The sequence below is a fragment of the Dasypus novemcinctus genome, chromosome 8 (genome assembly GCF_030445035.2).
Source record: "Dasypus novemcinctus isolate mDasNov1 chromosome 8, mDasNov1.1.hap2, whole genome shotgun sequence".
NCBI lineage: Eukaryota > Metazoa > Chordata > Mammalia > Cingulata > Dasypodidae > Dasypus > Dasypus novemcinctus.
In genome coordinates, this window is record NC_080680.1 from 20,284,668 (window position 1) to 20,300,460 (window position 15,793).

General features: G+C 42.1%; 1 protein-coding gene across 6 annotated transcripts in view; it reads right to left on the bottom strand.

The window, feature by feature from the left end:
* Positions 1-15,793, bottom strand: part of AOPEP (aminopeptidase O (putative)) — a 366,697-nt gene that overhangs the window by 134,242 nt on the left and 216,662 nt on the right. For all 6 annotated transcript variants that reach the window (XR_011649356.1, XM_004470934.3, XM_071216642.1 and 3 more), the window contains exons 8-9: positions 7,167-7,269; positions 6,228-6,335 (exon numbers count right to left, since the gene is read on the bottom strand). Coding sequence is in view for 5 of the 6 variants with exons in the window: in XM_004470934.3 (XP_004470991.2) it covers positions 6,228-6,335; positions 7,167-7,269 (211 nt within the window). In the remaining variant the exon portion in view is untranslated. The remainder of the gene's footprint in view (positions 1-6,227; positions 6,336-7,166; positions 7,270-15,793) is intronic.

Sequence of the window (15,793 nt, forward strand, 5' to 3'; positions counted from 1 at the left end):
ACACAAAGAGAAATCTACAGAAGACAGAGGAAAAGCCACAAAAGGAGTGAGAGAAAGTCACAAGAGCATGGAGCTGAAATCAATAGAACCCAGGAGAGAGGAAGCCAGAAGCTAAAGCAATGAAACCCTGAAGAGAAGGGAGAGACCAGGAGATGCCTCCATCTGCTGGTCTTTGAGGAGGAAGCATTGCCTGATGATGTCTTATTCGGACACTTTCACGGCATCAGAATTGTAAGCATGCAACCTACTAAATCCCCATTGTAAAAACCAACCCATTTTTGGTATATTGCTTTGGGCAGCTTTTAGTAAACTAAAACAATTAGTTAGAGATATTTCTGGGTGATGAGATTTTGAATATTTTACTTTCACCTTTGCACTTTTCTGTACTGTTTGAATTTTTTATAAGCACATGTCAGTTAAAAAGCAGTAATTTCCAAATTTACTATAAAGCTACAGTAATCAAGATAGTATGGTACTGACATACAGACATACAGATTGTGGTAGTTTGATATTATTTATGAATTCCAAAAAAAGATATTATGTTTGTAAACTGGTCTGTTCCTCTGGGCATGTTATCCTTTGATTGTATTAGATTCAGTTGAGATGCCTTTGATTAAATTATGTTAAGATTAGGGCTTTGATTCGACCACATCATTAGGGTGACTAGGTTTGAGTCCCTGCCCCCTTTGTGGGCTATATAAACTGACACTCAATCAAGGAGACACACAGAAGTAGATACATAGAGAAGATACAAAGAGGAAGAGAAAAAGCTACATAGACATGGCAAAAGCCCTGGAAAGAGAGATGATCCATTCGCCTGACAGTTTACAGCTGACCTCATAAAGAGACCAGAGCAGCTAAGCCCAGAGAGAAACGAGCCCCGGGAAGAAAGATGAACCCTGTGTCAGCCTACAGCTGAGATTGGAAGAAGCTAGATCCATGGAGCCATAAGAGGGAAGAGGAAGGCTGAACCCTTGCAGATGTCACCTGCCATCTTGCTTCAACACATGGTAACAGACTCTGGGTGAGAAAGTACCTCTTATGGTACCTTGAGTTGGACTCTTTAAGGCCTTGTAACTGTAAGCTTCTACCCCAAATAAATACCCTTTATAAAAGCCAACAGATTTCTGGTGCTTTGTTTCAGCACCCCTTTGGCTGACTAATACAGAGATCAAGGGAATAGAATTGGGATTCCAGAAATAAACCCTTACGTTTATGGTCAATTGATTTTTGATGAAGATATCAAGAGAATTCAATGGGAAAAGAATAGTCTTTTCAACAAATGGTGCTGGAACAACTGGGAAAAGTTTGTTGAGACACATGCAAAAGAATAAATTTGAACCCTTTACCTCATACCATACACAAAAATTCACTCAAAATGCCTCAGAGACTAAGACCTAAAGCTACAAAACCATTAGAAGAAAACAAATAAGTAAATCTTTGTGATCTTGGATTACGCAATGGTTTCTTAGCTATGGCATGCAAAGCATAATCAACCAAAGAAAAAATAGGGTAAGTTGTATTTTATCAAGTTAAAAACTATTGTACTTCAAAGGACACTGTCAAGAAAGTGAGTGGGAGAAAATATCTGCAAAACATATATCTGATAAAGGACTTCTGGAATACACAAAGAACTATTACAACCCATAATAAAACGCAATCCAATTTGAAAAATGGGCAAAGGTTCTGACTAGACATTTCTCTGAAGATGTACAAATGATTAATAAGTACATATAAAGATGCTCAACATCATTACTCTTTAGGGGAATCCAAATGAAAATCTTAATTGGACACCACTGATTCCCACTAGAATAGCTATAATCAAAAAGACAGTAACAAGTATTGGTAAGGATATGGAGATCTGGAACCTTCATACACTGTTGGTGAGAATGTAAAATGGTACAGCTGCTTTAGAAAATAGTCTAGCAGTTCCTCAAACATTTTAAACATAGAGTTACCATATAACCCAGAGATTCCACTTCTAGGTACAAACCAAAGAGAACTATACATGAATGTTTGCAGTAGCATTATTCATAATAAACAAAGGTAGGATAACCCAAATGTCCATCAACTGATGAATGGATAAACAATGTGGTATTTCATATAATAGAACATTATTTGGCCATAAAAATAATTGGAGTACTGTTGCATGCTACAGCATGAATGAACCTTGAAAGCATTATGCTAAGTGAAAGAAGCCAGACACAAAGGCCATATACTGTATGATTCCATTTATATAAAATGTCCAGAAGTGGCAAATCCACAGAGACAAAAGGAGATTAGTAGTTGTCTAGGGTTGGTGAGAAGGGACAATGGTGGAGTGACTGTTAATGGTTGCAGGGTTTCTTTTTGGGGTGATGAAAATGTTCGAAAATCAGATATTGGTAATAGTTGCACAACTCTGAGAATATACTAAAAACCAGATATGTACATTTATTAAAAGGGTGACTTTTATGGTATGTGAATTATATCTCCATAAAGCTGTTACTAAAAAAACAAAAAAGTTGTCATTCAAAAGAGAAAAACAAAAGAACAATTGAACGATTTGATTTGGCAAGCTCTAAGAGTTCCATCAGAAGTTGAAATCAGAACCTCAGAGGCCATGGTGAATGTAATGCACTCCCTTAACAGTATCTTGGTGAGAAGTGTTGTGTTTTTGTTTATTTAAAAAAAAAATTTATTTCTCTCCCTTTCCCACTCCCCTCCCCCTCCCAGTTGTCTGCTCTCTGTGTCCATTCGCTGTGTGTTCTTCTGTGACTGCTTCTATCCTTATCAGGGGCACCGGGAATCTATGTTTCTTTTTTTATTGCATCATCTTGTTGTGTCAGCTCTCCGTGTGTGGGGCACCATTCTTGGGCAGGCTGCACTTTCTTTCGCACTGGGCGGCTCGCCTTACGGGGCGCACTCCTTGTGCGTAGGGGACACCCCTGCGTGGCACGGCACTCCTTGTGCGCATTAGCACTGTGCATGGGCCAGCTCCACATGGGTCAAGGAGGCCCCGGGTTTGAACTGTGGACCTCACGTGTGGTAGGTGGACGCCCTATCCTTTGGGCCAAGTCCGCTTCCCGAGAAGTGTTTTTTATGCAGTAGACATTTGGGCTAATCAGTCAACCAAGCACACGTGACTTCTGAACCAGTCTGCAAATTGCTGTTGCACATACATACTTAGGTAGATTCCCTTGCCCCTCCCCACCTCTGAGAAAGAATAAAAAGAATGTAGAAAAGAGGAATACCCATCTAGTCTTGCATATTATACACGCACATCTTTTATATCAAACATCATGGACAATGTGACCAAGATTGTACATAAGCACAATTCTCAAATATCAAAAAATGCCCTGCTGAGGATGCATCATCCGTGTTTTCAGAGCCTCCTGAAAGTCTCCCTGTTAACTTTCTTGCTGTGTGAAGTTCTGCCCCACACCTTTATGAGCCTACAGGATCTTTTATGCCCAGGCTGTTTGAATATTTCAGTGTATGTTATTATTAATCAATTTGTTTATCAAATGTTTATGGAGTACATACTATGGGTCAATCATGCACTAAATATTGAGTATATGTTGGTGAAATAAAGAGCATGGTGTCAGGTCTTGTTGAATTTATAGACTGGAGGAAATAGGAAATAAATAGACTAGAAATGAAAATATAATAACTAACAGCAATGGAAAGGGCAAAGGGCTAGAGAATAACAGCACTGAGGGTAATCTGTTTAGCTGGTGAGACCCTGAGATTGGGGCATGTTGTTTCCTTGGATGCACAAGCAAATACCATGCAATGGGGTGGTTAATCAATGGAATTACTCAATGGGTTGATTACTCAGTTAACTCAAATGGGTTAATCATTTGAGGCCAGGAAAATGTCCAAATCGAGGCATCATCAAGGTGGTGTTTTCTCCCCCAAGAGGTGACATTCTGGGGCTGCCTGCTGGTGATCCTTGGTCCTTGGCTCTTTGGTCACATGGCAATGCACATGGCAGTCTTCCTTGGCCTCTTGGTTCTTTTCTTCCGGTTTTGTTCAGTTGCAACTTCTTACTTCCTGTGGCTTTCTCTTTATCTGTCTCAATTTTATTCTGCTTATAAAGGACTCCAGTAATAGGATTAAGATCCAGATGGGCCACACCTTAACTGGAGTAGCCTCATCAAAAGGTCCTACTTACAATGGGTTCACACCCACAGGAATGGATTAAGAATACGTTTATGTGGGGTACATACAGCTTCAAACTACCACTTTCGGACCCCAAAAAGATTCTCTTTATATGCAAAACACATTCATTCACTCACATCCCAAAAGCCTTAAGTCATTTCAGTGACAATGCTAAGTACAAACTCTTATCAAAATCAGTTATGGACAAGTCTGTCCTGGGGCACAATTTCCTAGAGGACCTGTGTCTGTGGACACAGTGACCTGTGAAACCTAGAAAACGAGTTATCTGCTTCCACTATACAATGAGAGACAAGCATAGGATAAATATTCCCAGGCATGGCAGAAATATTCCCATCTCTGAGCACTGGGATGGCAGCACTCTCCCTGAACAATGTGGTGAAAGGCCCATCTCCTCCATAGGGATGGTCCCACCCTTTCCACACACCTGGGTGGTGCACTCTCCTGGCCTGAGGAATTACCTTCGGTCCAGATCTTGGCTTCCACTGCCCTAGCAATCCTTCTTCCTCCAGTTTCTCCTCTATCCCTTTCAGTTCAGGCTGGCACGGGTTCAACTGCTATAAATTTTGCAAAAAACTTGTCAGCTTTGGATATAGTTCACAGGGGTCCATACCATCAGACAAAAGGAATTTTCATAGATCCTTCTCGGATTACTGCATTTATAATCCTAACTCCCCCTGAAATGTATGACTGGTTCCATGTTCAGGTAAATCCTCACATGGAGCACTATTCTACAGAGATTTGCTTTCCAGAAGCTCAGGGAGGCCCCTGATACAACTGCTTCTGGCCCTAGTCTCCAAGGGAACGATCTGGATAAAATGAGATTTTTCCATACGATTGGTCGCTGGTTTCTTTGTGCTCAAGAGTTTAGTTTTCAGCTTATCCATTTCTTCTCACATTTTACTGTAAGCTGCAGGGAGACACCAGGCTAAATTTTTCACACTTAGCTTAGAAATCTTTTCAGTTAAATATCTAAGTTCATTGCTTTCAAGTTCTGCCTTCCATCTGACATCAGAATTCAATTTCACCAGGTTCTCTGCCACTTTAAAAGAAATACTGCCCTTCTTTCAGGTTCCAACAACACATTTATCATTTCCTTCTAAGGCCTCATTGAAAGTACCTTTACCATCCCTATTTCTACCAACAGTCTCTGCAAAGCCATTTAAGCTTTTTCTATCAAGCACCTCAATAATTCTTCCTCTTCTCCCATTACTTAATTCCAAAGCCATTTCCACAATTTTGGTATTTCCAATAGCAGCACCCCACTCCTGGTACCAACATCTGTTTTAGTTTCCTTGGCTGCTCAAGCAAATAGTATGCAATGGGTTGGTTAACCAGTGGGAATTTAATTGCTCATGGTTTTGAAGCCAGGAAAAAGCCCAAATCAAGGCCTCATCAAGGTGGTGTTTTCCCCCTAAAGACTGTAAGGTTCTGGGCTGGCTGCTGGTGGTCCTTGGTCCTTGACTCCTCTGTCACATGGCAATGAGCATGGCAGCCTCTCCTGGTTTCTCAGTTCTCTTCTTCTAGGCTGTATTCAGTTACAGCTTCTTACTTTCCATGGTTTTCTCTATCCGTCTCAATTCCATTTGCTTATAAAGGATTCCAGTAATACATCATGGGCCACACCGTAACTGAAGTAACCTCATCAGAAGGTCTTAATACAATGGGTTCACACCCACAGCAATGGACTGCATTTAAGAACATGTTTTTCTGGGATACATAGAGCTCCAAACCACCACAAACTGAGAATAAAGGATAAGAAGGAGACAACCTTGCAAGAATGATTCCAGGCAGAGGGAACTACAGGATTTTTGTTTGTGAGGTGATTGTACAACCATCTGTATCACTGTCTACAAGAGAGCTTGGGTTCCAGTCTGTCCCTAAAATGTGCAGGGAGTTCATCCTCCCTAAAAAATGTGCTTGAGTCCATTTCATTAACTTTCTGTTTTTCCTATTGTATTAAATTGTAAATCTTTTCCCTACTTTTGAATGTTCTCAAATCTAATCCTCACATGCCCTGCCCCCTCCCAGTGTACATCAAGGACCCAGGAAGATCCCTAAATTACCTGGGAAAGAATCAACTGCCCATGAAAAGTGTGCACAAATTTTCTTAAAAATGAAAAATAGGTTTCTTCTCCCAGTCTTTTGGTGAGAAACCGAAGAAGGAAATACCCCTAGAAGAAAGAAAGAAAAAAATGCTTGTTATGCATTCATCAGAAAAATGCTTTACATAGTCTAACTTACCCACCAGTGCACCACTTGCATCTAGAATGTTCCTTCTGGGCTGTCCCAGGTTGCCCTTGCTGTTCTTACCAGTAAAGCTGGGCCTGGAAATTAAAGATCGACCACTTTGCTTTAACTCATTTGTTCAGGTCATCACCATTTCTGCTTTCAGTTGGTTTATAGGAAGTCCAGATGCTCATCAGAGATTAAATGGGATGATCAGCCCAGGTCCTCTCCAGCTAAGCTATCAGGAAAGTTCTTTACAATTTAAAACACTCTGTACCACTCCTGTCTTCTAGTAGGAACATTACAGCAATTTTAAGGTTCTGCTCTTCAAAGCTGACATGAAGCAGGGAGAAGGGAGGGGCAAGGTGGATAATATTTCAGCTTACTTTGACTCATGCCTTCCTAATATATGGTGTCAAGCTTTTGGAATGAAGTGTTATTATAAAGCTGATGATTTTTAAATGAAATTTTTATTTTGGAATAATTTCAAACTTAAGGGCAGTTGCAAAAATAATACAAAACCCATACAGAAGAACTCAAACAGCCCCCACCCAGATCCTCCAACCTTTAACATTTTACCACATTTGCCATGTCATTCCATCTATCTTTCTTTCTTTCCATCAGTTGATCTAGCAATCGATCAATCTCTCTATCCATCATCAATGATTTCTTTCTTATTTTTGCTACAGCCATGTGACTAATCTTCATTGCTTACATGCACAACCTAAAAAGGGCTGTGCTAGATTACCTGACTTCTGCCACTTGTGGATGCTTACCTTTAAATAGTGAACCTGCATGAAGATCTTCTCTGGATTGAGTCCATGTTTGATAACAGATGCTCCCGACTCATTCACATGGCCAGTTTTCTCTTTATTAGGTCTAAAATGATTGAGTAAAATTTTCTTTAAGTATAGCACATTCCTAATTAATTAGACTGTAATATCATCTTGTTTATTTCCAGAGTTGCTCAACAGCATCTTACTGTTCAGTATCAGGTTTAATTTAAAACCACATATATTATAAATTCATACACTGAACAAGGAGGGATCCAAATTTGGGTTGGCACCCTGATGTTGACTATTGGCAATATTTTATATCATTCTATCCAAGATTAATACTTGCCAGACCCTCAAGGAAACTAAGATCCAGTATTAATTATTTAAGAGCCTATATTCTTTTTGGGAAGTATGAGGGACTGAGAAAAGCACTAGAAAATGCAGACTTAGTTGGAAGGGTAAATACTACATCTTTAAAAAAAAACAAAAACAAAAGTGAAGTGCCTTATGTTAGCTACATCCCTTGATTTGTTTTTAACTATTAAGTTTCCTTTAAGAAATATTTGTACTATGAAGTCATTTTAGAATAAAAAACAAAACAAAACAAAACAAGCAAAAACAGGCCATAGCAGCTCATGTTTTTAGAGCAGGTAGGAACGCTAGTAATCACATATTACTTCTTCATTGTGCAGGTGAGGGACACTGAGGCACCCAGCTGTTAAGCCTGTACCCTAAGTCTCATGGTTTTTCATTAGTGATAAGGCTAGAATTGAAGCCAGAGCCCCTTATTATTTATCAGGGTCTTTCCACCATGCTCCCTGGTTTTAAACATTTTTTTTAAATTCTCGATAGAATATTTCAGTTGAAGTAAAGCTTCAAAAATTGGCTAAACTCAAAATATGTGACAGGGTATTTGTAGCCTGTGGTTGTTCTCCAACCAGTCACTTATTGGATGAACATTGAAGAGCATATGTTGGGGTGGGGGGTGGGGTAAGATGAGGGAGACGAGGGTTAGAACATCAGAAAGGCAGGTGATTATTTTAAAAAGGAAATGTCGGTAGCACAAGGCACACAGCCTTTGGAATCTGGCAGAACTTGTTTTGAATCTCAACCTCACATCTTACAGCTGTTAGTGACAAGCAGGTTACTTAAATTTTTTAACCCTCAATTTTCTCCTTTAATCCTACCTAGCTCCCCAGGTGCCATGAAGAATAATTAAAATAATATATGCAAAGCCTCTAGTAAGGGCCGGGAATATAGAAATTACTCAACAAACTTAACAAAATACTCTTAAATTTTTTTAGCAACAAACATGGCTAACTTCAAGGTTTGGTCATCTGATATCAAAAGTGGTTCGTGCACTTAATTCCATATAACCAGAGACCCCAGCTCAGAAAGATGTTGGCCGGATGTTGATCAGACTTGTCACATCAGTACCTTTGCAATGTGTTCTAGCTGTCAAGCAAAGAAACACTGACAAAGTCTCAGCAGAATATTCCAGGACGTTATCCCAGCAGACACACAACAGAACCAGCAGATACCTAAAGGAGAGCAGGCGCTATCCAGCCACTAGAGCTAAATGCATAGTCTCAATCTTTCTACCAGATCCCCAACATACCTACGTGAGCACACTTGCAAGACTAACGCAGTCCCTTTCATCCTCATTTTAGACTCCATTGAAAAGCATTAGCTTTATTTCCTGCCTGCAAGTTGATCATGGGATTGGGCGTTTTTATAAAGAAAGTCACAGCAGCTTTGGTACAGAAAGCCTACCCCTTACAGCTTTGGGGGAGGAGAGCTTCTCAGAACCAATCTGAATTCAAACCCCTTTTACCAGCCCCAGGAGAGACAGTCGCTGTGAACTTTTTGATGACCTTGAGCTCTGAATTGAGACACTAGAAGGAACACAGAAAAAGATGTGAATTTTCTCTGCTCCAAAGACTGGTTTCCAGGCTCCAGTACCTATTGAAGCCTTTAGTTGGCTTTTTTTATTTTTATTTTTTGGTCTTTGCCTAAAAACATTCTTTCAGAAAACATCCCTCTCTTACTCCCTTCTTCCACCTGCTCCAAACCAAAAAGTGCTCCAAAAATTATTTTATGCTGACAGTATCCAAGGCAAATATACAAGTCCCCCAAAGCCTGCTTTTAAAGTAGACTGGGTGTTGGAAAGAACAATGCCCAGGGGTAAGGTCCATGAGAAATCAAAGGACGTGTCTTTTGTGATGAAAAGATACAATGCGTAGACAGAAAGCACCAGACAAATGAACCCCTACTGCATGCAGTAACAGATGAATCTCACAGTTGAGCGAAAGAAGCCAGATACAAAAATACTACGAACAAGCTTACAGTTCCATTTAGAGGACATCAGAGAACAGACAAAACTAACTTATGGTTCTAGAGACCAGAGTAATGGTTATCTCTGAGGGGTGGTAGTGGCAGACAGGGCAAAAAGAGGAAGGTTTCTAGGACGCTGGGCACGTTCCATACATTGATTTGGGTAGGGCTTGCATGGGAATAAATAGTAAAAATCCATCAAGTCACCTAATTAAGATGCGTGCAACTTTAGTGAATATATGTTATATTTAAATTAGAAAGTCAAGGAAAAATAGATGCACATAAAACAGGTCATGTTTTGCAAGAATAAAAAGGCATCGGTCTAGAAAAAGGGCTCTGCATAGACCTGCGACACTCCCGTGCCTTGAAGTGAGGACTGGGATTAACCAAGCCCCCTTCAGCTGAGGGCCAAAGATACTTTGTGAGAGGCTGGAAAGTCTGTGGTTAATACAATTGACTCATTCTCTTCCCATTCTCATCCCCCTTCTTTCTTGCCACTTGTACAATTAAATCTGAAAAGTCAAATACTCACTTTTCAAGTAAGTCTTGCAGCTTTGAAATCCATGCAACATAATCCTAGCCAATGAGGCAAAAGCAGAAGTCTGCTGTGGTTGGGGCAGGGATCTGGGAAAGGTCTTGCTTTCCTTATAATTTGGGAAAATGTGACTAGTACTGCACCTCTTCTTCCTCACACACAATGTCTGGAGCAGAAGCAGCCTTCTGCAACCATGAGGCAGCAAAGCAATATGCTATAGAGAACAGAATGGAATGAAAGAAGGGGAATGGTCTTTGATGGCATCATTCAGTTGCTGGCCAGCTCAGGACTGCCTGCTTTCAGACTTCTTATTCTGTGAGAAAAACAACCACCTATTTGTTTAAGTTCACATTGTTTTAATATTCTATAATTGTAGCCAAGTTAATTTCTAATAGAGAATCGGACTGATACTAGCAGCTAATATTTCCTGGTTATCCCCATGCACGAGGTACTCTGCCAAGCTCTTCTTATGCATCATGTTCTACACTCAAGAAAAGGCAAGTACTGTGATTGAACCTATTTAAAAGCTGAAGGAAGTGAGGCCCACAGAAGACTCCAACTGGTGGCAGAGTCGGCTAGAATGGGGTTCATGGAACACCAAAGTCCTTGCTGCATGCTGGGACCGCCCAGGACCCAGGCCCCCATCTTGCCTGTGCCAAATTCTAAGTGGAGGACGTTTGACAAGCTGCTTACTCTCCCTGAAGCTCTGTCTTCTCACCTGTGAAGACTGTGATGAGGCTCAGATAACATGAAAGCACTTTGTAAATGCCAAAGGGTTAGGCATCTCTAAGACATTATACTCCAGTATTTACTTCCTTGGCTGGAACACATGAAGTGTGAGAGATTAAGTTACCAAGGTCGCTCAGGCTCAGATGCCCTTGGTTTCCGTTGTAACGGGTACCAAACGTAACAACCGAGATCAACATGACCTTCCCTCCTTCTCTCCTTCCTTTTCCCCTGCACTCACAGAAGGAATGTGGATATTTAAAGAGCTATCTGGGGAGCAGATGGGGCACAGCGGTTGAGCACCGGTTTCCCACACACGAGGTCCTGGCTTCAATCTCCAGCTCCAGTAACTCCAGAAAAAAAAAAAATGGAATCAAGCCCCCTGATTTGATCTATCACCAAGGGTGTGACTTGGAAAAATGTCTCCAAAAGGCGCTTGGGCAGAGGGCTTGGTTCTGAACACCTACTGCCCTGCCACAGCCCCAGATGGGCCGTCTGCCAGCGTCCTGTACCTCCCTGGCACTAAAAATAAGTGCCACGATGTATCTTCATCTATAAACTCGTTATTGCAGTGCTAGAGCCAGGAGCTAAGGCTCTCCTGAAGGAGACAGAAGGAGATAAAGCAGCATCTCAACCTCCCTGTCCATCAGTCCCACTGCCCCATGAGGTTTGACAGCCATGGGAGAGGACTCGCCTGACGCCCCAATGGTGGAGGAAGCTCAGTACCATCCTCGTGTAGAAAATGGCCTCGCGTGGCCAAGCCAAGCCCCCGTCCGCACCAGTGAGACCTACAGGGGAGGGAGCGTAACATTCTATTTAAGAGCTTGGGTGTGAACTTTGACTCTGTCACTTAAGGGCCTTGTGATCCTGAGCTAATCACAAAATCCCATTAACAGCCCCCCACACACATACCTCCCCGTCCCTTCATCTGTGAAAAAGGAATGATGATTGTTACTATGGTACCTCGCCAGGCTGCTGTAACGTTTAAGATTGCTCAGCCAGAGTTCCTGCTGGCATTTAGTAAGCACAATATAAATGTTGCTATTATCATCATAATATATCCTGATTGGGGTTCAGGCAGTGTCAGCGAAACCTTCCTCGTGTAGGCAAAGCCACTGAAAAGACATCACGCTACGGTTATGTAAGATGTTACCCTTGGGGGAAGCTGTGGGGAGGTAGGCAGGAACTTTCTCTACTCTTTTGGTAGCTTCTTATGAGTCTAGAAGTATTTGAAAATAAAAAGTTTAAAAAGAAAAGGCCTCACACCCCCAAAGCAGCCTCCAACCTGCCCTTTGTGAGAGCCCTGACTTTGAGTTCAAACCCTTCAAGAGGTGTTTCATGCTTCTTGCCTCGCTGACTTCAGCAAACAAAAAGAACGCGAACACATTTCAAGTGTTGCTAAAGTTCTAACAGAGCAAATCCGAGAATATTCACACACACACTCACACACATACACAAGGCACACAACTGAGACCAGGGTACTAATACACAGGGCGAAAAAAAAAAAGAGATCGACAGGTTAAAAGTTCAAGGAATTTCCTATCTGTTTTATTGCCCCAAGTCTTCCATCGACAAAATGTGTATAGTGAACACTTGCCACCAACTAGCTTCCAAGTTTGTCCAGAGAACTGGTCAAAATACTCCATATGCATTTAATGAGCAGATTTGTATTTTTTCAGAAGCCCAGGTATCTGTGTGCTTTTCTAAATGGTAGCAACAGCTATCTGGCATGAGGGCTTTCCCCCACCAGGGACCATTACCGTGCAGCAGGCACAGCAGGCTGAAAAAGGCAATTGCTGAAGTGATTTAAGACAGAAGGAAGCATCCCTCGCAGGAGCTGCAAGGAAAATGAAGAAGGAGCTTTTCCCCTGAAGGTGGAGGAAGTCAGTGATCAGGGCCTACAGCAGATCCCAGCTGCTTGGAGAGGTGATCATGAAAGATGCTGTGGAAAACGCCAACCACTCCACAGTTTTTAATAAGCAGGGTAGGAAAATGGAAGATAAAACTTAGAAACTCAGAAGTAGTAGGCATCCGCACAAAACCAAAAATGTCCTCTGGTTTTAAATGGCCATGAATCAGAAACTCCTCTCTGAGAAACGAAATCCTAAACTGAGAAGAAGGAACAGATTAATACCATGCTCTGAGCAGTAAACTGTCACATTCAGCATAGCAAGGGATCATTTGGACAAATTTTATAAGAAGGTGAAGAAGGAAACGGAGAGCGGAGAAATCAATACATGACTGTGCAGGAGGTTTCTGGAAAGGGTGGATTTTCAGAGGATATACACAAAAGATGAAAGGGGGTATGCCGGAGAAAGGAAAAACCAAAGCTTAAATACTAGAGTGCCAGGAAGTCATAAAATTGTTGCTGGGAAGGCAAAAGTTCTGCATGAGCGGAGGCTAATGAAAAATGCTCAGGACAACAAAAGGGGCTTTTGAAGTGATCTTCAACACGTAAGACCCAAGTGTTGAGATGCCAGAAAGAATAAAACGATGTTTGCTCCAACCTTCCTGTGAAGGAGGAGATTTTTCAAACTATCCATGGTAGAACAAGCATCGCTATGTGGGAACTGATGCTTGATGTGAGGGAACCGATGCCTGGTCCAGGTGAAGAGGGCTCCTTAGTCCTTTAAAGACATCCCGATGGCAGGACACGCCATGCCTCTGAGATCTTCCATCCCTCACAGGCATCTAGGAGGTATGGAAGCACAGAGCCAACAGGAAAGGGGCTGTTGGAGAGACAAATGCTCTTCTGATCTAAATGAAGCAGGGTCTGAGGAGGTGGGGAGGCGAAGTCTCTGGCAAAATTCATGAACTGAGAGTTTTGTAAGCACTTAGAAGAAAAACTGAAGAACTAGAGGAGCTAGCATGGGCTCCCAAAGGCCACCCAGAAATTCACTGGGGGCTTCAGGCATCCTGACTTCTGCAAGGAGATGGCAGGATGGACATGGCAGTGGTGAATGTCTGGTGATGAGTATTTGGAGGTTCAGTTTCATGACTTCATGGAAGGTGAAAATATGGAAACCCAAGGATGTTGGTTATTTGCTATAACCAAGACAGAGATGAGGGCTGTACCTAAGGGACGAGGACTTACTGGCTTAACAAATTTGCATATGATTCAAAGCTGGGAGTCTAACTGGTTGATTGACAGTCAGCATCCACAGTCCAGAACGACAGCCACAGGCAGGAAGGAGGATGCAATCAATAAAACAATATACAGAAAGGGCAAAGAACCTTAAAAATTAACTGTACCTCTGTTCTCCCATGAAAAAGACTGAGTATATTACACTGTCTGTAAACATGACGTGTGACAAGAGGTGATGTGACTTCCAAACCAATACACAGGAGGGTTGGCTGGACCCACAGGAGGACTGAGAGTGAAGAGTGAATGGCAGGTCCTGGATGGAGGGGGGGGGCGGGGCGGAGTAGAAAGTGTAGAAATGGAAAACTTTTTGTATTGCATTTTTTAAAAATCCACAAATCTTTCCCAGAAAGAGGTGAATAAGACAAACATATGGGCTTCACTTTGCAAGGAGGAGGCTAACAGCGTGTTTAAACCCCGCCAGCATGGGGCAGGCAGGGCACTGAGAGGTGGGTAGCATCTCATCTTCTGACTCCAGGAGAAGCAGACCATCTGTGGGAGCTGGAGGAGGACTTTGACCTCCTCCCTGGAGGATGGGAGTACTGGGGGGTAGGGAGGGGCGGGGCATGGAGGGGTTCCTGGGTTTGAAACCCAACACCCTCCAGAAGGTAAGATGCGAGGAGCCCTCTTCTCTACCTGTGTACTGCTTAATTTTCCACACTTGGGTGCTGCGCACCAACTCACCACAGCACTGCTTGTGGGAGCAAAACACTAGGAGTTACCAAATTGCCCACTGGTTAATGAATGTTCCCTGGTTCATTATGGAACGTTCATTTCCTGGAATGCTCCACAGCACTTAACAAACACACACACACACACACACACACACACACACACGACTGTGTGCAGACAATGGACCAAGAGCTAGCACTGTTAGGAAGACAATGACCCAAGGGCCAGCATTATGTTAGGAAGACAAAAAAGAAAGGTGTGGCACGGCGTGGAAAAGATGAACACCACTTGCTCGTGCATATGTGCTTGCACACAAGGGATGCTTTCTTGGGAATGGATCCGCACTGTGTGCAGTTGTTAGACCATAGACCCTAAGGAGATGTCGGCCTGGTCCCAGTGCTGGAAATGTCTCCTCCGGTCTCATCAAACTCCCAGGGTTCCTCATGCCTCCCTTCATGATTTCTTCTTCCAGATTTTCTTCAGACAATTGCAGTCAACCCTGCTGGGCGACAGTGAAGTTATGGGATGTTACCCACTGTACAAAGGTTCCATCGATCCCTTTCTTTCTTTAAATTGAGACATAATTGGCAAACCATAAAATTTATGATTTTAAAGTGTACAATTCAGTGTGTTTTAGTGTATTCACAATGCTGTGCAACCATTACCCATTACCTAATTCCAGAACACTTTCACCACCTCCCCACAAAGAAACCCCATATCCATTAGAAGTTACTCATTGCCCTATAACTTACCCCTGTCAACCCCTAAACTTCCTTCTGTCTTTAACCCATACATTTGACTATTCTGGAGGTTTCATTTAAATGGAATCATATAACATTTATCCTTCAGTGTCTGGCTTCTTTCATTTAGCATAATGTTTTCAAGGATCACCCCTGCTGTGGCATGTCTCAGAACATCATTTCTCTTTATTTCTGAATAACATTCCATTATAAGAATATAATGCCTTTTTAAATTATTATTCAGTTCATCAGTTGATGGACAAATGGTTTACTTTCATGTTTTGGCAATTGTGAATAATGCCACTGTGAACATCATTCTGTAAATACCTGCTCAAGCCTCTGCTTTCCCTTCTTCTGGGTATATACCTAGAAGTGGGATTGCCAGGTCACATGGTATTTCTACACTTAACATTCTGAAGAACCACCAACCTGTTTTCCAGTGGCTGCACCATCTTACATTCCCATCAACAATGAACTA